We start from the raw sequence: 27,446 nt of genomic DNA, 5'->3' as shown, positions 1-27,446 counted from the left end.
CATGGCAGCCACAGCAACGCATCTGCGACCGACACCACAGCTCTTGGCAACGCCGAATTCTTAACTCACTGAGCAAGGCCAGGGATTGAACCCACATCCTCAACCCACATTGAACCTGGATCCTAGTTGGGTTAGTTACTGGCTGAGCCATAAGGGGGAACTCCTATTATTGTAACTTCTGAATGAATTTAAGGTTAAAAAAAAAGTCTGTTTTTCTAACATGATAAGTATTGATAGATATGACCTCCACAGATAAAAGCTTTTGGGGTCCTCAATAATTTTTCAATGTAAAGGGACCATGAGACTAAAACCTTTGAGAACCATAGCTTTAAACTACAAAAGTACTGGCTGGGGAGCCAGACAGTAGGCTGAATGTCTTCCATGCATCACTGCATTTAATCCTTGCAGCACCACGGGGAGGGAGATGACTTTGCTGCCCTCACTTTATAGAGGAGGAAACCAGAAGGGCTGGGGTACCTCGGCCAGTGTCACACAGGGGCAAGACACAAACCCAGACCCAAGTGACTGTGGCACCCATGCTCTCCACTGACCACCCTCCCTCCACTCGTCATGTCTTGAGCACAGAGTTCTTCATGGTCATTAAATCTACTTAATGGCATCTATGTGGACCCTGGCACCTGCTGTACCCTAAGCTTTCACCTTGGGCACCTTGGAGGAGAATCTGTTACTAAGTGGAAAGGAAAGAAAAGTGACCGAAGACTATCAGCTGGAAGGGTGAGGGGCCCTAGGGGTTAGGGTCAGAGCCTATTTTCTTGGAACTTTCCCCAGAGTCAAAAATCAATTCCACTTAATGACGCCAGCTCTCTTCCCACTGTCTGCACGGCCACCCCTCTCCCTGTGGGGGTTCAGAGGGGACCATGTGTCTGGTATTTCGCCATCAGAATGGGAGGCACAAGGAGAAAGGCCGAGCCAGCCTGGGAGGCCTGCCGTTCTGTTCCAGCCGCTGTGGAGACGTGTTGTGCAATTCAGAAATGGCTCTGCTGATGTATGTTGACTTTACAGGCAGCGGGTTTCCCAATCCCCGACCGGCTTTATGGAGTGAGAAGTGTAGCAGCCAGATGTGCCCCACAGCCTGATAAGGCGGTGAGTGTGCACGGCATCCAGGGCTTGGGCTCCAGATAACGGCAGGGTTCGGGCAGGGAGGACAATCTAATCACACGCCGAGGTCTTTGCCGGACCATCTGGCAGGGGTGCTAGGCCGCCTGGCACCCTAGGATGCCAGAGGGGGCCCCCGAGACAGCAAGCTGAAAGCAGCCTAAGTGGTACTCACAGGAACCAGTCCACCGCGATGATGAGCGTGATGTCGTCAGTGGGCAGGCCCACGGATGTCAGCACGATGACCATAGTGACCAGGCCCGCCTGAGGGATCCCAGCTGCCCCGATACTGGCCGCCGTGGCTGTGATGCTGTTACAGGAAGTCCCCAAACAGAAAACATTTGGTTACATCTCTCCCCATAGAGAGCAGACCCTTTAAAACATGCATCGTGGCAATGCCTGCCTTGCTCAATCAATGTAAGAGGATGTACTTTAGAAAAATGTAAGTGAAACCCACAGCAAATATAATCCTCAATGGGGAAAAACTGAAAGCCTTCTCACTCAAATCTGGAACAAGACAGGGATGCCCACTCTCACCACTGCTCTTCAACATCGTTTTGGAAGTCCTAGCCACAGCAATTAGACAAACAAAAGAAATAAAAGGCATCCATATAGGAAGAGAAGAGATCAAACTGTCACTGTATGCAGATGACATGATACTATACATAGAAAACCCTAAACTCAAAAACTCCTTGAACTGATTAATAAATTCAGCAAAGTAGCAGGATATAAGATTAACATTCAGAAGTCAGTTGCATTTCTGTATACCAGCAATGAAACATTAGAAAAGGAATACAAAAATACGATACCTTTTAAAATTGCACCTCACAAGATCAAATACCTCGGAATACACCTGACCAAGGAGGTAAAGGACCTATATGCCGAGAACTATAAAACTTTAATCAAAGAAATCAAAGAAGATGTAAAGAAATGGAAAGATATTCCATGTTCATGGATTGGAAAAATCAATATTGTAAAAATGGCCATACTACCCAAAGCAATCTACAGATTCAATGCAATCCCTATCAAATTACCCATGACATTTTTCACAGAACTAGAACAAACAATCCAAACATTTATATGGAACCACAAAAGACCCAGAATCACCAAAGCAATCCTGAGAAACAAAAAACAAGCAGGAGGCATAACTCTCCCAGACTTCAAGAAATACTACAAAGCCACAGTCATCAAAACAGTGTGGTACTGGTATCAAAACAGACAGACAGACCAATGGAACAGAATAGAGAACCCAGAAATAAACCCTGACACCTATGGTCAATTAATCTTTGACAAGGGAGGCAAGAACATAAAATGGGAAAAAGAAAGTCTATTCAGCACACATTGCTGGGAAACCTGGACAGCTGCATGCAATGCAATGAAATTAGAATACACCCTCACACCATGCACAAAAATAAACTCAAAATGGCTGAAAGACTTAAATATAAGGCAGGACACCATCAAACTCCTAGAAGAAAACATAGGCAAAACACTCTCTGACATCAACGTCATGAATGTTTTCTCAGGTCAGTCTCCCAAAGCAATAGAAATTAGAGCAAAAATAAACCCATGGGACGTAATCAAACTGAAAAGCTTTTGCACAGCAGAGGAAACCCAAAAGAAAAAAAAAGACAACTTTCAGAATGGGAGAAAATAGTTTTAAATGATGCAACTGACAAGGGCTTAATCTCTCGAATATATAAACAACTTACACAACCCAACAGCAAAAGAGCCAATTAATCAATGGAAAAATGGGCAAAAGACCTGAATAGACATTTCTCCAATGAAGATATACTGATGGCCAGCAAACACATGAAAAAATGTTCAACATCGCTGATTATAAGAGAAATGCAAATCAAAACTACCATGAGATACCACCTCACACCAGTCAGAATGGCCATCATTAATAAGTCCACAAATAACAAGTGCTGGAGGGACTGTGGAGAAAAGGGAACCCTCCTGCACTGTTGGTGGGAATGTAAACTGGTACAGCCACTATGGAGAACAGTTTGGAGATACCTTAGAAATCTATACATAGAACTTCCATATGACCCTGCAATCCCACTCTTGGGCATCTATCCGGACAAAACTCTACTTAAAAGAGACACATGCACCTGCATGTTCATTGCAGCCCTATTCACAATAGCCAGGACATGGAAACAACCCAAATGTCCATCCACAGATGATTGGATTCGGAAGAAGTGGTATATATACACAATGGAATACTACTCAGCCATAAAAAAAGAATGACATAATGCCATTTGCAGCAACATGGATGGAACTAGAGAATCTCATACTGAGTGAAATGAGCCAGAAAGACAAAGACAAATACCATATGATATCACTTATAACTGGAATCTAATATCCAGCACAAATGAACATCTCCTCAGAAAAGAAAATCATAGACTTGGAGAAAAGACTTGTGACTGCCTGATGGGAGGGGGAGGGAGTGAGAGGGATGGAGAGCTTGGGCTCATCAGACACAACTTAGAATAGATTTACAAGGAGATCCTGCTGAGTAGCATTGAGAACTATGTCTAGATACTTATGTTGCAACAGAACAAAGGGTGGGGGAAAAATGTAATTGTAATGTATACATGTAAGGATAACTTGATCCCCTTGCTGTACAGTGGGAAAATAAAAAAAATAAAATAAAATTTAAAAAAAATAAAAAAAAGAGAAAAATGTAAGTGAATCTGCAAAGAACGCATTGAGCCAATAATCATATTAACTAGTATTTATCAAATGCCTATTATGTGCCTCCTGATATGTTACGCATGGCTTATCTCATCTGCTCATCACAACAGCACTTAGGAAGTTGGTCCGATCGTTACCATTACAGCCATTTTTTTTTTTCCCTTTTTATGGCTGCACCTGTGGCATATGGAAGTTCCCTGGCTAGGGGTTGAATTGGAGCTGCAGCAGAGGCCTCCACCACAGCCATGGCACATGGGATCCTTAACCCACTGAGCGAGGCCGGGGATCAAACTCACATCCTCACAGACACTGTCAAGTTCTTAACATGCTGAGCCACTTCTAAATGAAGGAACTTGTGCCTATGTACTTCTTTCACGTACCCCAAAGTACTCTCCAGTCTAAAATACTGTATAGTTACAGCAACAATTTGCTTCTAATAATTCCTCTCTCCCAGCAGAGACTTGTAAAGATACTGAACTTGTATGGTTAATGTGGTCAGAAAAAAAAACCAAATTATTAATTCGAAAGCAGCATGATTTATGAAAAGTTCTGTAGCGTGATCAATATCTTCTACAGAAGCAGCGTGCACCTGGTTCGTTTAATGCCTATTTGAGAAGGTAGAAATGTTTTCTAACTAGTAAAGTATCACCTAGATACAAAGTGGTATTAATAAAGTAATAAGTCTGTGGAAGAGACTGTTTGTGGTTCCCCCTGGTGGCTTCCCTCGTACAATGCGAGAATTTTCAGCTGGTGTATGGCCATTCACAAGGAAGACTGTATATATTTCCCAGGCTCCCCTGAAGCTTAGACTATGTTCTGGCCAATGAGACACATGTGGAAATGATCAAGCAACTTGCAGGCTGTGCCATTCTTCTTTTCTTCTTCTTCTTTTTTTAATTGATTAAAGTTAATTTTTTATTTTCTTTATTATTTTTTATTTATTTATTTATTTATTTATTTATTTTTGCCATTTCTTGTGCCGCTCCCGCGGCATATGGAGGTTCCCAGGCTAAGGGTTGAATCGGAGCTGTAGCCGAGGGCCTACACCACAGCCACAGCAACACAGGATCTGAGCCGCATCTACGACCTACACCACAGCTCAGGACAACACCGGATCTTTAACCCACTGAGCAAGGCCAGGGATCTAACCCGCAACCTCATGGTTCCTAGTTGGATTTGTTAACCACTGAGCCACGACGGGAACTCTAATTTTTTATTTATAAATTTTTTATTATAGTTGATTTACAATGTTCTGTCCATTTCTGCTGTACAGCAAAGTGACCCAGTCATACATCTATATACGTTCTCTTTTTTCACATTATCCTCCATCATGTTCCATCACAAGTGAGTAGATAGAGTTCCCTGGGCTATAGAGCAGGATCTCATCATTTACCCACTCCAAATGCAATAGTTGGCTTCTACTAACCCCAAACTCCCAGTCCCCTCTCCCCCATTCCCTCCCTTCCCCATTCCTCCTTTCTCATTGGCTAAAATTTGGAGCTATTCTGGACCACCTGGATGATAGAAACGCAAGCTTCCGTCCCTTACATGTAGAACATCTACCAGCCTGGAAGGCTTTGTGGAGGAGAGCTGCCTCCCACGAGAGAGAAATACAGTTCTATCTTATTGAAGCCACTGTTAATTTTTTAAAGTTATTTTTAATTCTATCACTTGCAACCAAAACCTTTTCATAAAGCAGGGCTTTTCAACCAGTACGCCAACGTATGCCCAAGAATAGGTTGCATACAAACATAGGCTGAATTATTGATCTCCCAGCTCCAGTGTAGCAAGACCCTCCCAAGACCAGTCACCTCTGGCCATGATCAGCCTCATCTTTTGATCCCAATGCATCCCACAACTATTATTATTTTCCAATAACACAAGATATATACACAGAGTCTGACATAACTTATTTCTAAATAAACATATGTATATACACACACACAATGTGAGAGAATTGATCTATCTATTTAAAAAGAGAGAACTCTGCCCAATATTCTGTGATAACATATGTGGGAAAAAACCTGAAAGAGAATGTATATATATGTATGATTGTTGTATAGATATCACTTTGTTGTACAGCAGAAATTATCACCACCCTGAAAATCAACTATCCTTCAATAAAACTTTAAAAAAATGAAAACGGGTCTTTCCCTATCATCAAAAAGAAGTGAAATAAATATTCCTCCTAATCTTGTCCCTTCCAAAAAAAAAAAAAAAAAGAGAGAGAGAGAGAGGCTGAGGCATAACAACCAGATATAAACTATAAATCTGTATTTGATCTTCATCTGGGGAAAAAAAAAAGCTACAAAAGACTTTTGGGGGATGAGTGGGGAAATTTGAATATGGACTAGACACTCTGGAAGTATTATTAAGAATCTTACTCTTGTGGTTACATAGAAAACCATCCTTATCCTTAGGAGATGCATGCTGAACTATGCACAAATGAAGTATCATGAAGCTAGGTGGGTGGTGGGGGATGATGGGAGAGGAAGGAGAAGCAAAAATGGCAAAATGCTAACAACTGTTGATCTAGGCAGATGTTTATTGCAGTATGCTTTCAACTTTCCTATATGTAAGACAGTTTATAATAAAAAGTCATGAAAAAATCTGACTTACTTCAATCTCCAAAATAAATTGCTAGTAATTAACACACACCATAAAGAGCAGTGTCTGATCTGTATTGTGAGGCTTTGCCTCCATTATACTTATTGGTCTGCTGTGTGCACTGACTTTCATTCAGCAAAAAGAAGAGATGATATTCACGTATGCACATGGATATGCACAGACTGCCTCTAGAAGAATACGAAAAAAACTAGCGAGCAACAGTGGTTGCCTCTGTAGAAGGCGTGAGAGGGAAAATTACCTTTCACTAGACACTTAAAAAAAAACCTATTATTTTAATAAAATTTAATAATAATTTGTTTTAATATTTTTCTAATTAATTTATTTAAATGATAATTTAATATTTATTTTATTATTCATTTAATATTTTAATTATTTATAAATATTTATATATTTATACTGTGTAGCATAAATTATCATTTAGTCTTTATAATTAACATTATATAAATATATATAAATAATATAATAATATAATATAATTATACTATTTCTATAATATTATATAGTAAATTTATTTAATTCATTTAACATTTTAAAAGTAAAATTATTATTATAATAGTCCTCAAAAATAAAACTCTCAACCTCTTTGTCAGTGTGGTCTGTCAGCTACTTTATAGGGCCTAAAAATTAACTCAAGAGAAAGGTCAATCCAGTTTTCAAGTATATTTTTATTTTCTAATACTGTCAATAAAACTAATGAATAATAAAAGCTAAAGTGTTAATGCCTTTTACTGAAGGCATTAATCTAACACTTTATAAATTTAAGATTTTTTAAAAGAGAAATATTCAGAGTATGTATGCGCAAATTTTAAAAGAGCTAGATATATTTAGACATGCGTACTGATAAGTAAGTATATCAATAGAGCAAGCAGTACATATAGTATGACTCCACTTTTTAAAAAAAAAAAGTGTGTCTATGTCTTTGCATAGGAAAAGGTCTTTATATACAAAATAGTAACAGTAGTCACCCATAGAAGGATGGGGTGATGACAATGTACTTTATACATTTCTATATTATTAGAAATTCATTATTACATGTGCACAGCTGTAGTCAAAAAAACTAGTAAAAAATCTCCAAATATCAAAAATAAAACTATTTATGAGTTCCCTGGTGGTCTAGTGGTTAAGACTTGCTTTCACTGCTGCAGCCCGGGTTAAAACCCTGGTCTGGGAACTGCGATCCCACATCAAGCTGCTGGGCGCCATGGCCACCATAAAAATTAAAATTAAAAAACAAAACTACTCTTACAAACCCTAACCCCCTGTTTATGTCTGATTTCCATCCACCCTCCATGCCCAACCAGTTTCTTCACTCCGTCCCAGATCACCATCTCTTCAAGTCATTCTTAAGACAGCGTTGCGTAGAATTTTCCTTGTACCTGATGGTGATAATCTGTCCAAAGTTCAGTTCGAAGTTGTTAACTTGAGCAATAAAAATGGCAGCCAAAGCCTCATAGAGGGCGGTCCCATCCATGTTAATGGTGGCCCCCACTGGGAGCACGAATCTGGTGACACGTTTGTCCACACCATTGTTCTCTTCCAGGCACTTGAAGGTGATGGGTAGGGTGGCAGAGCTGAGCACAGTAAAACAAGGCATGTCAGCTGACCATCCTGACAGTTCAGACCCTGCCTGAACCTTTGGTATTTTGGACAGAGCGTTCCTTCCTCTCCAAATCCTAAGTTAAAGGGAACTACGTCTGCACTGGTATAAATATGGGAGCAGGATTGGGAACAGCGGGTCCCGTCACTGGGTCATTTGGCAGCTCTCCTGCTTCTGGTTCCTCCAAGAAGTATCGCTTGTGATTACTCCCTGTTACAACAGCTTGAGAGTGGGCAGGAAAGGTTATAGCTGGTTTCCACTTTGTCCCCTAAAGGGGTACATATAGGGGTATATAGCCAGCCAGTCCTTGAATCCCAGCTAGATCTGATTAGCCTCAGAGTCAAAAAGCCAATTCATATGCCTGGACATTTACACTCTGGAAAAAATTCAGCCCCAACCTCCCCGCTCCTCCCAACCTGAAGGCTCTGATTCAAAGTCAAGTCTGAGATACAGGTGCTGATAGGAGTGAGCAGGGGACACATACGTACCTGGAGGAGGTGCCTAGAGCTGTGACGAGTGCTTGCAACAACCCTCCGATGAAAACCCATGGGTTTTTCCGTGTTACCAAGAAGTAGAGGAGGGGCAGGACAATGACGGCATGGATGAGTAAGCCCACGATGACTGTCACTGTGTACATGGCCAGCTGCCCCCCAATCACTCCCATGTCTTCCATCTCAACAATTTTCCCTGCAATCAGGAAGAGGATGCCCAGAGGGGCGTACCTATGTAGAAGCAACACACGCACAGTTGGAAGTCTGATTTCCAACAACAATCAAAAGAGTTGATTTCCAAACTTTTCTGCCCAGGATACTATAAGGACTTGCAGAAAGGGTGAACTTCCTTCTGTTCTTTTTTTTTTTTTTTTTTAATATAAATGTAAAAACAAATAGTGCATAATTAAGCTTTCTTTAAGAGTTTCTCTAGGTCACAATTTTTTTTCTCCCATCCTAAATCATGAAAAAAAAAAAAAAAGGCGAGTACCGATGTTTTGTTACTCACCTTTTTTCCTCACTAACCCTCCCTTCACTGCACCTGGGTCACTCTGGGGGTCCTAAGATGCCATCCACTCCCCCGCCCCCCTGTTCCCTTGCTAAGTACTCTGAACAGTCAGAATCCACCAAACCAAACCCCCGACTTCTGGGAGCATCTTCCACTTTGGAGCCTGATTCTCAAGCTAAAGCAAGATGCACAGGACACCATTTCAGTGTTTTAGATGTGCAATCAGCTCTTTAAATCAAGGGCCACTTTTATGGTCGTTCCCATATAACACACGACTTGCAATATTACATCGTATTCATCTTTTTTTTTTACTCTAAGAGGAAAATGTATGTTGTAGGGCAAACGCAAAACTAGCATCATTTGCCATAAGTAGAAGGCAATCATAGAGTAAATTCAGAGCTATTGAAGTTAATAAGGTACGAGTATGTACCACCACAATCGGTTATAGGTGTTCTAATTAAGTACCGATTACCCCCTGGGCTGCTACGCTATTTTTGATTGTTCCTCTGTAGGCTCGGCAAGAACAAACAACTGAGACACGAAATGGCTTGTACACAGGGAGTCAAGGCCCCTCTGGCCGGCTTTCAACTCCCTCTGTCTGATGTGTGTGCTAACCTAAAACCCGACTCACGTTACCAAAACCAGAGAAGCCACTGACCCTGCAGGAGCAACAGAAGGGTCTGCGGGAAACTGGGTGGGACATATTTCGGACTGAAAAATACAATGGTTCTTTTAAAAGTCCTTTCAAAATCTAGGCCAGGAAATTAGAAGTGTACCTGTTTTCAGAAATCTAATAACTCAGTGTTGAATGCGTAGGAGAATGTACAGCTAGAAAAGCTACATGTGAGGTTCATTCACCAGCCTTGTAAAGGCTTCTTTCATAAAAGAGGTGAAAGGTGGAGGCATTTTAATAATATGAAGATAAATGTCCACTTTCAGCTCTGCCAAGATTTCCAAGGCGGGCCTCCAGGATTTCAGCGGGGATTCCTGTGGAGACCACATTCTGACCGTCTTTGTGCCCCCAAGTTCATATCCATCTTACACAAACTCCTAAAAAATGGATTTCTCTGGGCTTTGGTGGCCATAAAGACAAAGGATATTTTTAATCATGTTGGTGAGTGCTTTTCTTAGAAATTGAGGCCTTCCTGCCTTGGGTGCCAAGACGTCCGGATTAAAACTAAAAGATAAAGGGAAAGCAACCCTCACAGGAGGCTTAAGCCAATCATATCATTCCCTCCCTGCTGGGGAGAGTTTACTTTGCAAGGTCAGTATTCCTCTTTGGATTTAGCGCTTTTTTTTTTTTTTGCTCTTTAGGGCCACAGCTGTGGCATATGGAGTTTCCTAGGCTAGGGGTCGAATCGGAGCTGTAGCTGCCGGTCTACACCACAGCCACAGCCACAGCAACGCAGGATCTGAGCTACATCTGCAACCTATATCACAGCTCACGGCAACGCTGGATCCTTAACCCACTGAGCAAGGCCAGGGATCGAACCCGCATCCTCATGGATACTAGTCAGATTCTTAATCTGCTGAGCCACAATGGGAACTCCTAGACCTCACATTTTATTTTTTTCCACAACATCTGTGGCTAAAGCCTGTGGTTGATTTGTTTAAGAATGTAAGCTCCAAACAAGGTCCTACTGTATAACACAGGGAACTACATTCAATATCTTATTAAAAAACTGTAATGGAAAAGAATTAAAGGAAAAAAGAAGAATGTAAGACCCAGGATACCCTTGTCTGTTTTCCATTCCTATGTCCATAGTACCTGCCATCACATACTTGGTATACAGGAGACCATCAATAAATATGTACCGAATGAATTAACTAATTCAATATAAAATGAGGGAATGAGGAATGGGATCCCATCAGCACGGGAATAAAGGGGTTGAGGTGACACCTTTCAAAACCAAGGGAGCAAACTTGGGAAGAGAAACTTGCAGATATGTTCAAGGCCACCGCCAGCCCAGAGTCACTGATGTTCTTGTGCTTCCCCAAACGAGAGCCGTGCCACTGGCCATCCTGCCTGGTGGCATCTTCCTGAGTACAGAAGACATGCTGATGGCAATAAGCATCTTCGACATAGCAAAAAAAAAAAAAGCAAAGAGAAATACCTACCACATGATCACGGCCACCAGACGCATGATGGCTTCGTTAAGCGAGTCAAAGAACTCTCTGAGGGCCTGCCCCTGCTCCTTCATGTTTCCAATCACGAATCCGAAGCACATGGAGAAGACAACGAGTCCCAAGGCATTGACCCCGTTCACAGACCCTGGGACTGGGACTAACTCCTCCTTGATCCTCGTCAGCGTCTCCATGGCCTCGGACACATTGTTTATCACGGCGCCCACAAGTGTGTCATTGGGTTGGATGGGCACTTTAAAGCTTTTCTTCTCATAGTTGGTTTTAAACTTGAAAAGAAAAGGCACAATAGGGATTAAAGGTAATTTTTGTTTTCTTTGCAACTGCTGGAATTTTCTATAATGACATACATTACCCTGATTTCAGAGAATGGTGTTGTAGAAAGTATCTATAAATCTCTATCCATCCATCATCAACTTATCAACAAGAAACCTTTCCTGCTTCCTCGGCACAAACACACACACACACTCAAATACATAACAAATTGTAATAGGAAAGCGGTACGTGGTTGAAATAAACATACCCAATGTTGGAATAAACATATACACGGGTTTTTGCTTTTTTTCTGGAACCCTAATAAAATGACTACGATGGGCTTTTAAAACACTGTAACTTCAAATAGTCACAATAATCCCTTAATGCTCTAGGGTTCATGTTATGGGATCAGGGGCAGCTTATCTAACATCCCTTTGCTCATATTGCACAGCTGTGAAACAGGGATGGCTGTGCTGGTTCCACCTCACAGGACTGTTGCAACGACCAAATTAAACAGGATATATGAGAACAGCTGGGAACTTCTAAAGCCCTATACTAATGTTGGCCAGTGGTGCTCAATAACAAACCACTCAGGACTAGACTTAGTTGGAGATTTCAGGGCATATGAAAAAATGTTAACTTTCCAAACAACATTCTTCAGGGCATTTCTGATAGTAGCAATTCCTGAATAGCTGATTGATTAATAGTTGACGATGAAGCACACTGCGCGTCTGTTGAGGACTTTCCTGTTACCCAAGAGATGGTCTTCCCCCCCATAGCTTTTGCAGAGATCCCCCGAGACAGTAGAAGTTGAGTGTCTTACTGTTGCCATTTGAAACAACTAAGCCCATCTGTCCTGGATCTTAACAAGAACAGAATTCCTGGCCATCACGATGGTTCTAAAGCACCAGAGAGAGTATAAGGTGTGGATGTTGTCTGGATCTAGTGTCTAGGAGAAGAAAGGGTGGCTCTACACGCTGGGTCCATTCTCCACCAAGAGTATATGGGAGACGTTTTTGTCCAATGGGAAACCACTGTTTCCAAACAAGGACATGGCCAGCTGCCATACTGTGGACACATCCCTAAGCAATCAGTGGCACTGGTGGTAATTTTAACAAAGAAATTGACCCCTCTTGGTCTCTGTTCCAGTCAACTCTCAAATCTCTAGTCTATTGGGGTGCTTATCCACTTTATGGATCGTCTAGGATGAATTTTCAATCCATATTAGCTTTTCCACTTTTTGGTCTTTTTAGGGCTGCACCCACAGCATATGGAGGTTCTCAGGCTACGGGCTGAATTAGAGCTGCAGCTGCTGGCCTACGCCACAGCTCCCAGCAATGCTGGATCCTTAACCCACTGAGTAAGGCCAGGGATCGAACCTGCGTCCTCATGGATACTAGTCAGATTTGTTTCCACTGAGCCATGAAAGGAACTTCCCAATTACCCTTTTCTATACCTCCAACTCTTTCCTCTTAGACACAATTTGCAGCCTACACAGAAACTGGAGCCTCATTTGCATTCTAAGACAAATAGATCTGGGAAGATACATTTGCTTCCCCTTCAAAATCCTGTAAATGCATCCAAAACCAAATACAATATATCTGCATGAGTCAGCACTTTTCCCAGCGCTGCTAGAAATCAGCATTTTTTGATGGTGCCTGGTGCCAGCTGACTAACTGGAATAGTCAGCCCCATGGTGCAGGGCTTGGCTGGGTGGATTGAAAGGGGTTTATTATTTATGGTTACAGTTGTGTTGAATAAAGAGAGTTAGATTTTGCCCTCTCAGGCCTTTTTTTTTTTTTTAAAGAAAGAATTCTGTGTGAATTTTGCAGTGTGTGCATGCATTACTTATTGAAACTGGTCAATACAAATTTTAAAAAGGGAAAAATAACAAAGTGCAAAACATGGTCCTCTTATGAAGTCCGGGTTTGATTTTGTTTGTTTTATAGATCCCAAGCCCTAGGGGGAAGTGACACCATCTGGGGAAATGTTTGGGAGCTATTATTTAACAACCAGAATGCCTAATTGTTTTCCTTTTAATATTGTGGGCAACAAAGCATTTTTTTTTTTTCAAGTGAGGTTGAATGAACTTTGCTAATTTTATTACCTAGTAGTAAAATGTATTTGTATCTCCAACATAGAGAGAGGGGCCTTTTATTTTATTTTATTGTCTTTTTAGGGCTGCACCCATGGCATAAGGAAGTTCCCAGTCTAGGGGTTGAATCGGAGCTGCAGCTGCCAACCTACACCACAGCAAAGCCATATCTGAGCCGTGTCTGCGATCTACACCACAGCTCATGGCAATGCTGACTCCACAACCTACTGATCGAGGCCAGGGATTGAACCTGTGTCCTCATGGATACGAGTCAGGTTCATTACCACTGAGCCATGACCAGGAACTCCGAGAGAGGGGCCTTTTAGAACTGAACCTCACTATGGCTTCCTGGAAGGTGTCTTATCATCCTGGATACTCCCTTCCAGGAGAAGGAATAGATTGCAAAAGCAGAAAGAGGATGGAATTTGGAGTCAACACATGCATTTGAATTCTAGGTCTGCCTTACTACGTGTGAAATCTTGTGCTATATACCCCCTCTGATTTATCATAGACAAAGATGATACCCACCATATTTATGGGAGGCGTAAATAGAACATTAGTGCTTGGCTCACAGCAGACATTCAATACATGTTGGTGGCAATCCTTTCTTTTCTTTTTTTGTCTTTTTTTTTAGGGCTGCGTCCACAGCATATGGAGGTTCCCAGGCTAGGGGTCCAATCGGAGCTGCAGCTGCCAGCCTCCACCAGAGCCACAGCAACACCAGATCCAAGCCGCATCTGCGACCTACACCACAGCTCAGGGCAACACTGGATCCTTAACCCACTGAGCAAGGCCAGGGATCAAACCTGCGTCCTCATGGATACTAGTCAGATTTGTTTCCACTGAGCCATGACGGAAACCCCAGTAATCCTTTCTGATGTGCTTCCTCCTTGAATCCGTAAGGTCCTTAAATAGACTTTTTAAAAAACCCATTGATTTGTAAAACCAAACCCAGAAACTTGATAATCTCCCAATCTTTAAACCAAGTTGTAAATGTTATTTTACACTGGAGTTTGCTTGCTTGGTGAGCTTTTGTGTGGGGGGATGTGGAGGCGGGGAGAGGGAGTGTCCTGATTAGACTTCCTAAGACTAACAGGGACTTAACGAGCCATTTGTATGCAAGACATATAGTGTCTGGCAACTAATAAGCCTTCACCACAAGGGGAGACCCCACCCCTCCCAATTCCCCAGGAAACTCTAGTCATTTCCATCTGGTTGGCAAGAGAGACGTGTTTCTTATTGCAGAAAAATGGGAAAGAAGGAAAACAGAGAGCGCCACTCTGGGATGCCAAAGAGGTATTTCAAAGAAGGCGGATGAGTGGCTATAGAGTATTTACCTGTTTAAAGCAGGCTTCCACCAGATTTGGAGGGAACATATTCCTGCAAAGAAAACAATGGTCACTTGAAAAATTTCCCAGGTCATAAGTTAGGTCCCTAAATACTTTTTCATTGCGTCTAACGTAAAGATTGCATTGAATTAAGCAGCAAATAGAAAAAGAGAAAGATTTTGGTGGGTTTTATGAAATGGGACATAGGTCACCCTTAAGTGTGGCCCATGAAGTTCATGTTTTCCAAGGAAGTCCCCAGTTCAACCCCTCTGTCCTTTTGTCAGATAATGGGATTTTTTATTCAGATATCAAATTCTGCTCCTAGGAAGAACCCAAAGGAGAATGGAGATGCCTTTTATCTTAAGCCTTCTGGTTAGCTGAGGTCTTATTCAAGAGTGGCCACTTTGGTATTGTGCCATCTGTTAAGGGACCAAATATTCCAAATCAAAAGTTATGGTCAGGAGTTCCCGTCATGGCTCGGTGGTTAACGAATCCGACTAGGAACCATGAGGTTGCGGGTTCGATCCCTGCCCTTGCTCAGTGGGTTAAGGATCCAGCATTGCCGTGGGCTGTGGTGTAGGTCGCAGACATGGCTCGGATCTGGCGTTGTTGTGGCTATGGTGTAGACTAGCGCTGTGGCTGTGGTGTATACTGGCGGCTATAGCTCCGATTAGACCCCTAGCCTGGGAACCTCCATATGCCACGGGAGCGGCCCAAGAAATGGCAAAAAGACAGAAAGAAAAAAGAAAAAAAGTCATGGTCAGAGTATGAGTTTGTTCTCCACAAAGTCTCCCAAAAGCCCTGTGGTGGATGAAAATAGTGACTCTGAATTGCTGGAGCTTCTGAAGCTCTTTGGCGACCAACAGGGAGATGGCCCACAAAATCTGAACTTGAGGCCTGTGTGGCAGGGTTTGTCACTTCCTCAGAGCAGAGTTCATGGTGGGGAGGAATAAGAGGCAACACTCTTGCTGGGGAATCTCTAACTAGCTGTGTGACCTTGACTAATTCATGGCACCCATTTATTTTTTTCTTTTCTTTTTCTTTTTCTTTTTTGCGACATATGGAAGTTCCCAGGCTAGGGGTGGAATAAGAGCTTTGGCTGCCGGCCTTCACCACAGCCACAGCAACACCAGATCTGAGCCGTGTCTGTGACCTATACCACAGCTCACAGCAATGCCGGATCCTTAACCCACTGAGCGAGGCCAGGGATCGAACCTGCATCCTCATGGACACTAGTCAGGTTTGTAACCTGCCGAGCCAGAGGGGGACTCCCATGGCACCCATTTAATTTTCATTTAACTCGTCTGTTACAGAGGAGATTGGATTAAAGTATCACTAGGGCTCCAAGATGCAAGACTGTGGGAGAAACCGACAGGCAGCTGGAGGGCCTGAGATTCTAGCAGTTGTATGCCAGCAACTATATTTTAAGGCTATAAGCTCTTTGTTCCTACTTAGACCTTCCTGTTTCTTTGTCCTTCCTATCTATGCTTTGCAGGTCTGTTTCTACAAACCCTGATAGAAATGTGAGTTTAGGAAATTCCAGGGTAAATGCTCAAACCAGGTGATGGGGTGGGACCACAGTGGTGTCACACACTTGTCACTGGGGCAAGGATGGGCAGAAACACACTGTGCACTGGTGGATCAACTCGACAAGGAATGACAAGGAGTAAAAATTATACGGAAAGGGAATAATAAAATATATTCCTAATCCAAACTACCTGAAGATAAAGTTCCTGGGGAAAAAAAAAAAACAACAGTAAAAAGCCTAAATTAATTGTATGAACTAAATAAAACTATAGCCATTGGGTGACACTTTGGCATGAGATAATATAGAGTGGCTTGATTCCTTTAGATAATTGTGATTAAACTCCCTGGAAAGGACCTTCAGGAGGAACCATGGGGCCGCCCTGTGCTTACCTACGGAGGGTACAAGGTCACTCATGGTAGGAATTGAGAGATGCTGTTGAAAAGAACCTTTGTTGCTCAAATCTCTCTTACTTCCCTGCTACAGATCCATTCCTTGAGATGGCATGTGAAATCAAGTCCCTAGGAGGAGTTTCTTTCTGATGATCAACGGGGAATCCTTTAGAGCAGTATTTAGGTTTGGCAAATCAGTGGCTTTGCAATTAAGTCGTGAAGAAGGGGGGTGGGGGGGTGGTTGGGGGTCTAGAGAGGACAGCCTGGGTGGGCTACTTGCTGGAGGAATGCTGAGCAGGTGGGGAATCCGGAGACCTGTGCCAGGATATGTTCCATGTGTGATCCACTCTCCAACCTGCTCTGCGTCCTGGAAGGCTGACGCTTTCTTTCCCTTCTGGCTTCCCACTGGGTTTGTCCAGTGGGAGGCGCTGACAGGTCACAGAGCAGTGGGAGAGAGCCAGCTCTCTCTCTGGCAGGTTGGCCAACAGCTCCCTCCCTCCAAATTACAGCTAGAGCTTCTGTCCTCAGGGCTCCATCCAGTTCCAGTAACAGCGCTCATCCTTTGCCCGTCAGAGCTCCAGGTGGTAACAGAACAGCTTCCTACTGCTGTTAGTCCCCTGGTGTCTCACCAGCCCTTGTGGCTTCCCTTAACTCTACCAGCACCTTTGCAAACAAACCCAGTTCAGTGATCCTTTCAAGCTTGTCATAGCTTCCTGCCAGGACCCGAATGATGAGAGGCCAGACTCAGAGAGAGAGAGCAGGCAGGGAGGTAGGTGCCATGAGCAAACCTAAGTTTACTTCACACTTTTGGGTAAAATGGGCTCTCTCATCAAGCCTATGTCAAGTATTAGCTAAGATTAATTTGTAATCGGTGTACAGTTTGTATATAAAACAATGCTAAAGAAGCCATCTTTTAATCTTTATTGCTGATCTGCCAAAGCCTTTCTCATAAACAAAAGGAAAACCTTGGAATAGATACGATCAGGCGGTCTCTGAAGTTTATTTATACAACAAATAAATGGTTGTATATAAGGGATGATGATACAGCTCACAAGTTCCAAACTAGACGAGGCCAATGCACAGGCTATACTTAAACCAAAACTAGCCTTAGAGGGAAAGACTTGAGAAAAGCAGGTGAAGAATTATGAAAAGGCATTATGCTAATGAAGTAAGTCAGACAGAGAGAGACAAACACTGTATGATATCATTTCTACCTGGAATCTAAAAAAATACAACAAATTAGTGAATATAACCAAAAAAAGAAGCAGATTCACAGATATAGGGAAGAAACTAGTGGTCGCCGTGGGGAAAGGGTGGGGGAGGGGCAATATATTGGTAGAGAATTAAGAGGTGCAAACTACCAGGTAAAAAATAAGCTACGAGGATATACTGCACAACACAGGGACTATAGCCCATAATTTATAATAACTATAAATGGAGTATAACCTGTAAAAATCGTGAACCACTATATATTGTACACCTGTAACGTATAAAATATTGTACAGCAATATACTTCAATAAGAAAAAAATCAGGAGTTCCCATCGTGGCACCATAGAAACAAACCCAACTAGGAACCATGAGGTTGCAGGTTTGATCCCTGGCCCTGCTCAGTGGGTTAAGGATCCCGCTGTGAGCTGTGGTGTAGGTCACAGACGCGGCTTGGATCTGTTGTGGCTGCGGCGTAGGCTGGCGGCTACAGCTCCGATTCGACCCCTAGCCTGGGAACCTCTATATGTCCCGGGTGTGGCCCTACAAAAGCAAAAAAAAAAAAAAAAAATCACACACATAAAAGAATGATTAGTATTCCAAGGTGAGCAGCACAGTCCAGAGGACTGAGTGATCAGATTCTGAATCCTAAAGGCAGAGCTCTTAAATCTTTATCTTCTCCTTGATCTTCTCACCTCTCTCACATGAGATCAGAAAACAGATGGAGAGCAGAACACAGATCCTTACTTGAATTTCTGTGAGGAAGAAGTAACGGCGTGACCTTCATTTCAAGCCCAGCAGGGCTGGTTCGGTCCTCTTCAGGGGTCTGATCAGCCCCCCCAGGAGGAGAGGTTGGGTGGTCAGAATATACCCTAACCGATGGGCTGGCAAGGACGTACCTGATCAAGTCCAGGAAGGCGTCTGCAGCTGTCACTTGTACAATTTTGCCTTCTCTGTGCATGTTTTCCTTTGTGCCCTTCCCAGGATGGATGATGATGACAATGATTATGCCAATCACCACGGCAATGACGGTGGTAGTCATGTAATAGACTACGGCTCGCATCCCCATCTTCCCTGACGCCTTACTATCTAGGGCCGCCATTCCTGGTGAAGGCAAACAGAAGGAGAGTTTCAGAAATCAGTTCGGTGGGATTCTCCGGTGGAAGGCAATGGGAAGAGCATTTCCTTCTACACTCCCCTGCCCCCTTCCCACCCAGCCATGGCACCACATTGAATCAGGGGATCACATCAGGTGGAGGAAACAAGCCACAGAAGGGCTGGGTAGCAGCTGTGTCCGCAAAACCTGTGCTCACCCAAGAGCTGATTTCACATGGCTTGCTAATGGTTTGAAAGCGTGGACTATCAAATTCTTTCCTAGGTTGCAATAGGTGAGGAAGCTATCAGTGTGAATCGGTGAAGTGTGTGTGTGTGTGTGTGTGTGTGTGTGTGTGTGTGTGTGTGTGTAAGAAATACGTTAAAAAGATTTCTGGCAGGCTAATCTAAGCATATCTCAAGTTTCAAGCACTATGGCGACCCACACAGATTAATTGCCGTTAATTCTTTTACAAGAATTATTTTGTGTATGTACTTGGTAGTCTTTTTTTTGGGGGGGGGGATGTTTTTATGTAAAATTTAAGCTGTTATTCTATTTACCTCCCGATTTATCTTCGATTTGCATTTAAAGTAGGCCAAAGGTCTCAAAGAGCATCTCTGTCGTTTCATTTTATCTCATCTGATCAAAACATTTTTAAAAGAATCATGTCGGTGGGGTTCTTCTCATTTTTGCCCTCTGCCTTCCTCCACCTTGTCCCACAGGCCTGGGGTGGGTGCCTTATCTCCCATTAACATTCTTCCCCTTGTTTTCAGGACATCTTCAAAGAGTACCTCGGGGAAGGTATAATCCTCAGGAATAGAGGAGTCCTGCCTTTGAAGGTTCCCTTAATTGCTCCAGCAAAGGGAACCCATCTCCATACCTCTTGGGATGGGAAAAAAAAAAAAAAATTGGAAAGGACGCAAAATTCTCAAAAGATTAGGTCATCTAGAATAATAGGGGCTCTTCTCTTTCATTAGCCACGTCTTCACTTCTCTTCCTTCTTTGTCCTCCCCAAATCCACTAAAACACTCTGTAGTGTGGATGTAGTTATCCAATTATGACATTATCCAAATATAACCTCATCCAATGATAGTTAAGCAAACGACTGTCTTTACTATTTAAAAGTGTCATTCTATAAATATTGTTAAAGGTTACGTTGTATTTCTGTGATCAGTATCAGATTTGAATAGTGGTTCAACATGTAGGTAGCAACCCTGTTCATACAAATGTACTTAGAAGAAGGTAAAGTATTGAAAAAAATAGTGCCCATGACTGCCCAATAACTGCCCACATCTTGAGACAATGGTAATGCGCTTATATGAGAACTGAAGCCACGACTTTCAAGTTATAATTTTGTGTGTCGTTGAATCATATCATTCATAATGTTCGTAATAAGCACTCAGTCCTCCATGTGTTCTTATTTTTAACAACAACCTTTAAGGCAGATTCAAGGACAATTAAGCAAGGTCTTGCTGAATACCAAGCAAAAGCGAGGGGAGCATAAATCCAGTTATTATGTTGCTGGATTTAGTGTGTGCCTTCTGCCCCCGAGAAAACCAACTGCGGCTCCCACAGTGAGGAGGCCAATTTTGGCTTTCATGCATGAACTTAGCTTCTTTCATCCTTGCCCTGGTTCTTGAAACCCAGGGCTGAAACCCCCTTATTGGGGTGGCGCCACTTCCACACTCCACCGTCATTAAAAATGGGCTAATCTGTTCTCAATCCAAGGGGTCCCATTCCCCCGCCCCCAGGTTCATTCTCAGGTCTCCATCACATCTCCACATGTCTTGGCTTTCCTGTGCTTGAAATCATTTCTCCCAGAAGGGGCCCACTCTCCTTCCCATCATTGCCTGAGCTTGTCACCACTGAAGCCTGCAATTCTTCGGCGGGTGAGTGGTGTGGGCACAATAGGCCGGATATCTCTGCTGGGGGGGGTACCAGGCAGCAGTATTTTCTTCCTCCGAGATGCTTTCTTTCCCTCTCGCCTTCTATTCTGTGGTGCTGTTCCGTTCTCACGCCAACTCTTCTCTGACGCTCCTGCCCACTATTCCCGACCTATAGCTATTCAGAGAGAGCGCTAAGTGGTCAAGGCAGAGCACTGGAAACCAACGGGGCAGACAAAGGAGGAGGCTTAAGTCTCCCTCCCTCCCACCACGGGGCGGCGGGGGAGGGGGGAGAAAGTTATTCCAGCATCCACAGTTACAGGGCCATCGGCTCTAGAAAACAAAGTTTATAGGTGGTTTTCTTTATTTTTTATTTTTTAAAAAGAATACCGGTATGAAAGTATTTTCTCCATAATTTCTAATCCTGTAATACCTGAAGACAAACCATTTTTTTTAGCAGTGAGCCTAGAAGGAGAATCAATAGTCAAATGAGAGGCCTCGCAACCTCTGATATTGGACCCTTTTCCTTTGTTTGTTTGTTTGTTTGTTTGTTTTGGCCACACCTATGGTCTGCTGAAGTTTTAGGACCGAGGATCGAACCCAAGCCACAGCAGTAACCAGAGACACGTCAATGACAACACCAGATCCTCAACCTGCTGAGCCACCAGGGAACTCCTGGTCCTTTTCCACTGAAAGAGAATAAAGCAGCAGCTGTGATTGTTTCAACCAAGGAAGGGGTGTGTGTGTGTGTGTGTAGGGGGGTGGGTATCTTCCCTAACCATTTATCTGTTAGGTCCTTCCCCTAAAAGGGGTCTGCAGTCCACTGGGCTGCTTGCCCACTTCTGCTCTGGGTACCTCAGCACCCCCCTCCCTCCCCCACCTCGTCCTTCCACCTCGAACCACTCCCGTATTCTCTGAGACAGGCTTGTAAAATTAAATGGGACCACCAGAAGCAAGGCCACACGCTGTCATCAGGCAACAGAAGGATGGATGAGGACACTCTGACACAACTCAGCCTGAAAGAGAAGGACCTTGATGCTGATGGAAACAGGAAAATGGAGAGAGGGTTCTGGAAGGCAAAACCCCACATGAGCAGCCTGTCACGCTTCCTTTCTCGCACACAAATTCTGTGACCATCTCTCCTTTCCCCTGCCTCCCGAAATTCCAGACAAAGCTCTACACCAGAGACTGCACACAAACGTCAGAGTGTCTGGGCATCAGGGTAAAGTACTAAATCACTTTGCAGAAAAGGGAACTTCAGCAGGAAGGGCCTTAAATGTTTGAGAGGGGGAAAGTTGGCATCGAGCCCTGTCACTTTAAGATACACGGAAGAAAAGGCACCGGGGTGAGGGGAAAAGAGGAGGTCACTTGGGTATGTAGGTACTTACGGGCGTGTGTTATGACAACTATGTGTTCATCTAAATACGGATTTGAGAAACGCATTCCAGATCAAGTAGTAAAGATAACGATCTTGACCGGTCTCTTTTCTTCATTTGATCTGGGCTTAGCTAAACCAGCCCCATTGAAGACAGCCTGACATCTTTATTATAAAAACAATCTGTCCTCAGAATTGAGATCCTCTTGAAACCCAAAGAAATATTATACAGTCTATTGCTACAAATGCTATGATAGTTCTTCTCATTACAATGACATGTTTGTAAGTTTTTATGTTTTGTACATTTTGAGTTAACTTTTGTGCTGGTCCACTGACTCACTCACCACACTCTCCCTCTGATCGACGGCACGTATTCACAATGACTGTTTGTTGTACATATTGTTGATATCATTCCCAAGGTAAAGATCCAAGAGACCAGAGACATTAAGTAACTTTCCCAGTGTTGCACAGCTAGTAAACAGAAGTGGCAGGATTTGAACCCACACTCTCAAGAGAGTAAGTATGCTTCCCACTATCCCTCAATTCTTATGGATGAGCCAGGAATCACCCACATTTCATTTGCTTGTTTTCCATGCTAGCGTTCTCTAATGTTCTTGCATTCGAGTTCAATGTTGAAATGAACCACCTGGCTGGAAGAAAATTCCATGGAGGGAGGTAGCTGTGGACAAACTCTGACATTACCCACCTTGAGGGGAAGTGGGAAACACTGGTCCCCAGAAGGACTAGCTAGAAAGCTGATCAGTTCAAATTTCTCACCATTTATAGAAAAATAGCCCAGAGCGTGTTCTGATGGTGAGTGGAGGGCCATGGAGACTTGCTGGCTTTGGGCACCTGAGTCTTACTTTCTAAAAATCAACCCACCAATAACCAGTCATCAAGAAAGTAATCAATCATTCACTTCTGCAAACCTGTAACATGTTTACCCATGAGTTTAGCATTTTAAAAAGTTCGAAATGATATTTTCTAGAATGTAAAAGATTTAGACTTTGTTTCAAATACCTGGGTATTTTAGGCAGCAGTCACTTTGAAGACAGAGGAAAAAAAAGAGAGGTTTTTTTTTTTTCGTTTTTTGTTTTTTCCTTCTTTTTTAGGGCCACACCCTGGGCACATGGAAGCTCCCAGGCTAGGGGTTGAACAGCTCACAGCAACGCCGGATCCTTAACCCACTGAGCGAGGCCAGGGATTGAACATGAATCCTAATGGATACTAGCCGGATTCCTTTCCAATGTGCCACAAGGGGAACTCCCAAGAAGAGAATTTTTTTTTTTTGATGCACATGGGTCAATACGCATTTACCTCTTTATTTATGAAAACAGTCCTTTTTTTTTTTATTTTAATTTTTTTTCCCACTGCATTCACAGTATGTGGAAGTTCCTAGGCCAGGGACTGAATCCGAGCCATAGCTGCAACCTACACCACAGCTGCAGCAACACTGGATCCTTAACCCACTGTACAGAGCAAGGAATAGAACTGGTGCTGCCACAGAAACCAACCAGATTAACCCATTGTGCCACTGTGGGAACTCCCGTGAAGACAGTCTTTAGATAATCCGTTTACACAACAGGTAGGCACCAAATTCACATATTTTGGGGGGACTGAAGTGGGAAAGTATTTCATAAACATGTGCATGGAACTCTGTAAGTCTACTGTAAATCAGAGTTCTCTGGTATAATATTTGGTATGACTTCTTAGATAAATGAAATATGTACTCAGTCAAGCATTAAAAGACCACATATAAATAATGTCAAGTCCCCAAGGTATTATTTGCTTGGATTTTATTCTCCCATCTGTTAAAAATCTGTCTTATATATTCATGCATCTCAATCTATTCCCCCCATAATTTCTCCCTCTAGTTTTGAAAAATGGAATCTAAAGGCGTCTGGTATGAATTGTCTTTCCATTCATCCTCCTGGTGCTTCATTTTTCTTCTGAGACCACTGGACCAGGCCCAGAAAGAACAGAAAAGGGGGATGGCAACTGCTGACTTAAGGGTATTGTTCTGTTTCAGTTTTTATTTTATTTCAGAGGTACTCCTTCTCTGCAATGGGCTTCTCAAAAACACTCATCTAATGAAAGCTGCCTGTTCTCAACCCACCTAGAGTTTCAAGCTGGGCAAACTTACAAGGAAATCGAGGGCGAGCTCTGGTATGTACCGTATTCATTTGAATACAAGGTGATTTTTTTTTAATAATAAAGTCAACCTGAAAAAATATGATATGCTTCATATTTGCAGACTACAAAATAAAGCTCGTGTGTCCTAAAGCAGCAGCCCATTGCCGGAGCAAGGGCACCCCAGCACCCCCAGCGCGGACCAGGAGCAGGAGGGCAAAAAGCTCCGAGGCAGGGCTGGGAGCGGGTGGGAGTGAGCATGAAACAAATCACTTTAAGCTTCTGTCTAAAAGCTTTTTTTCACTGAAATACTTTCTTCCGACTTCGTAATAGACTAGACGGGACAAAGGTAAGAGTCTCTGATTCTAGGGGTTCTGGACTGGAAGGCAAATTTTTAAAAGTTAGGTTAGAAATTACATCACAATTTTGCATCGCAATTAGCATAATTTAATCTAAGAGACAATACTTCAAACTACTTAACGCCAACTTAAGGCTTTTTTTTTTTAAATTTTTATTTATTTTTTGTATTTTTACCTCAGTGGCATGTGGAGGTTCCCAGGCTAGGAATCCAATTGGAGCTACAGCTGCCGGCCACAGCCACAGCAGCAACGCCAGATCCCAGCCTTGTCTGTGACCTATACCGCAGCTCACAGCAATGCCAGATCCTTAACCCACTGAGTGAGGCCGGGGATCGAACCTACATCCTCATGGATACTAGTTGGGCTCGTCACTGCTGAGCCACAATAGGAACTCTGGGCATTTTTAGAAGCACATTCTGTTTTAAAAAGTGGCACAGTGATTAAGAGTTCAGGCTCTGATGTTAGAATACCTGGATTCCACTTCTAGCTCCCAGGACCTCTGTAAGCCTGTTTCCTTATCTGTAGAATGGGAATAATGAAAGCTCCCTCATGGAAAGGGATTTTTGTACAGAAAGCACTTAGCTTTGCACTAGTAAGCATTCAACAAATGCCGTTATTAATTCATCAGATAAATAATAAATAAGCTACTCTCTAAGTATTATTTGACCTCCCTAAGCCTCCATTTCAGCCGGATAAGAAGATAAGAATACCTATATTGCAAATTGAGGGGAAACTTACATAAGGCAGCCATACAGGGGAGTTCTCATCATGGCGCAGTGGTTAACGAATCCGACTAGGGACCATGAGGTTGCAGGTTCGGTCCCTGGCCTCGCTCAGTGGGTTAAGGATCCGGCGTTGCCGTGAGCTGTGGTGTAGGTCGCAGATGTGGCTGGGATCCCGCTGTGGCTGTAGTGTAGGCTGGCGGCTATAGCTCCAATTTGACCCCTAGCCTGGAAATCTCCATATGCCGCGGGGGCAGCCCTAGAAAAGGCAAAAAGACAAGAAAGAAGCCATACAGACTTCTTAACCCATGTGGTGCAGTGGGGTTGGGATCCGGCATTGTCTCTGCGGTGGCTCTGGTTGCTGCTGAGGCACAGATTTTATTCCTGGCCTGGAAAACTCCATGTTCTGTGGATGCAGCCAAAAGAAAAAAATAGAAAAAAGAAGAAACCATACAAAGCAGGCCCTTGGTAAATGCTAGTTCTGCTCCTTATACAACCCTCTCTACTCGAGTTTTAGTTCTAAGAGCAGAACCGTCTGCTTTATTCATTGACGCAGCCGCCTTGCCTAGAACAGTGTCTTCACAGGAAGGCAGCCAATAAATAACTTGTCAAATAGTCATTCTTACCACTGTTGCTGTTAATACGCTGGCAGGAGGCCAGAGACTTTTAAAAAACATTTAGCCTGAGTTCCTCCCTGAAGGACAAGCGCTCAAGTTGCTTGCCTTTAAAACACTCTGAAACACAGGCTCGCGCATTTTGACTGCCCTTCCCCTAAATAATCCAAGAGTGAGGTCCCTTCTATCTTGAAGAAGCAGAGACAGACTTTGCGGGGGAGTGTGTAACCCAGCATGGCCTGGGCCTTTATTTCCAGAGCTGGGAGGTCCTCAGAGAGGGTGGCAGAGGCAGAGACCCGCTTAACTTTGCCTCGCCGCAGGGGTGGCCCTCTCTCTTTCCTGTCCCTCCCTGCCCAACTTCTTTATTCTTTTCCCTGCTCTTTTTTTTAAGGGGGGGGGGGTGGAGTGCCGTGCATGGGCGAAGGATCGAGATGGAGCCCGCAGCTTGGCACCAACCTAAGCTGCAGCAGTGACAACGCCAGGGCCTTAACCCAGAGGCACAAGAGGAACTCCTATTTCTCCCTCTTTAACAGGACTCGCTCTTGCAGACGAGCCTGTGTAAGTAATTGCCAGAATCCCATCTGTTCCCATGTTAACAGAAAAATGAGCAAATAAATGGAAAACTCAACGTAAAGAAGGGACTCCGAGAGGCAGAGCTGACGATAAAGGTCATGAGATCCATTTACTGGGTCATGACTAGTATTTTTATGCTAATGAAGGGAGAACAGAAAACGACAGACTATATACCACATGGGGTCAAGGCAAGTACTGTATGCTGTTTCGTGAAACTGTTTTTAGCTGTGTGTGGCCAGGTCGCGGCCTAAAATACTTTTATATCATATTTATAGATGCTGATTTTAAAACGTTTACAAATCCTGGTATATACCCCATTCGGTTAACATCACAGGCTTTATTTATTTATTTACTCATTCATTTATTTATTTTCTTTTTAGGGCCACAGCTGCCGCATACGGAGCTCTCCGGACTAGGGGACAAATCGGAGATGCTGCTGTCAGCCTACACCACAGCTCTCTGCAACATGGGATCCATGGGATCCTTAACTCACTGAGTGAGATCAGGGATCAAACCTGCATCCTCATGGATACTAGTTGGGTTCCTAACCTGCTGAGCCACAGTGGGAACTCCCAGTAGAGGCTTTTTTGTGTGTGTTTCGTCTTTTTAGGGCCGCCCCCACGGCATGTGGAGGTTCCCAGGCTAGGGGTCTAATCGGAGCTGTAGCCGCTGGCCTACACCAGAGCCACCGCAATGCGGGATCCGAGCCGTGTCTGCGA

General features: G+C 43.4%; 1 protein-coding gene across 6 annotated transcripts in view; it reads right to left on the bottom strand.

Annotated features, from left to right (window-relative positions):
• Nucleotides 1-27,446, bottom strand: part of SLC1A3 (solute carrier family 1 member 3) — a 91,477-nt gene that overhangs the window by 3,528 nt on the left and 60,503 nt on the right. For 3 of the 6 annotated variants that reach the window (XM_085001564.1, NM_001244425.2, NM_001289944.1), the window contains 6 exon segments: nt 18,878-19,082; nt 14,864-14,906; nt 11,153-11,445; nt 8,524-8,757; nt 7,815-8,009; nt 1,292-1,426 (listed from right to left, as the gene is read on the bottom strand). In XM_085001564.1, coding sequence (XP_084857690.1) covers nt 1,292-1,426; nt 7,815-8,009; nt 8,524-8,757; nt 11,153-11,445; nt 14,864-14,906; nt 18,878-19,080 — 1,103 coding nt within the window. In that variant the 5' untranslated portion in view covers nt 19,081-19,082. 6 annotated transcript variants of the gene reach the window in all.

Source organism: Sus scrofa, chromosome 16 (assembly GCF_054392235.1).
Source record: "Sus scrofa isolate SSC_HxYL_T2T_F1_AM1 chromosome 16, Sscrofa_HxYL_maternal_Yorkshire_Landrace_v2.0, whole genome shotgun sequence".
In the NCBI taxonomy this organism is placed as follows: Eukaryota; Metazoa; Chordata; class Mammalia; order Artiodactyla; family Suidae; genus Sus; species Sus scrofa.
This window is presented reverse-complemented; position numbering and strand designations above follow the sequence as displayed.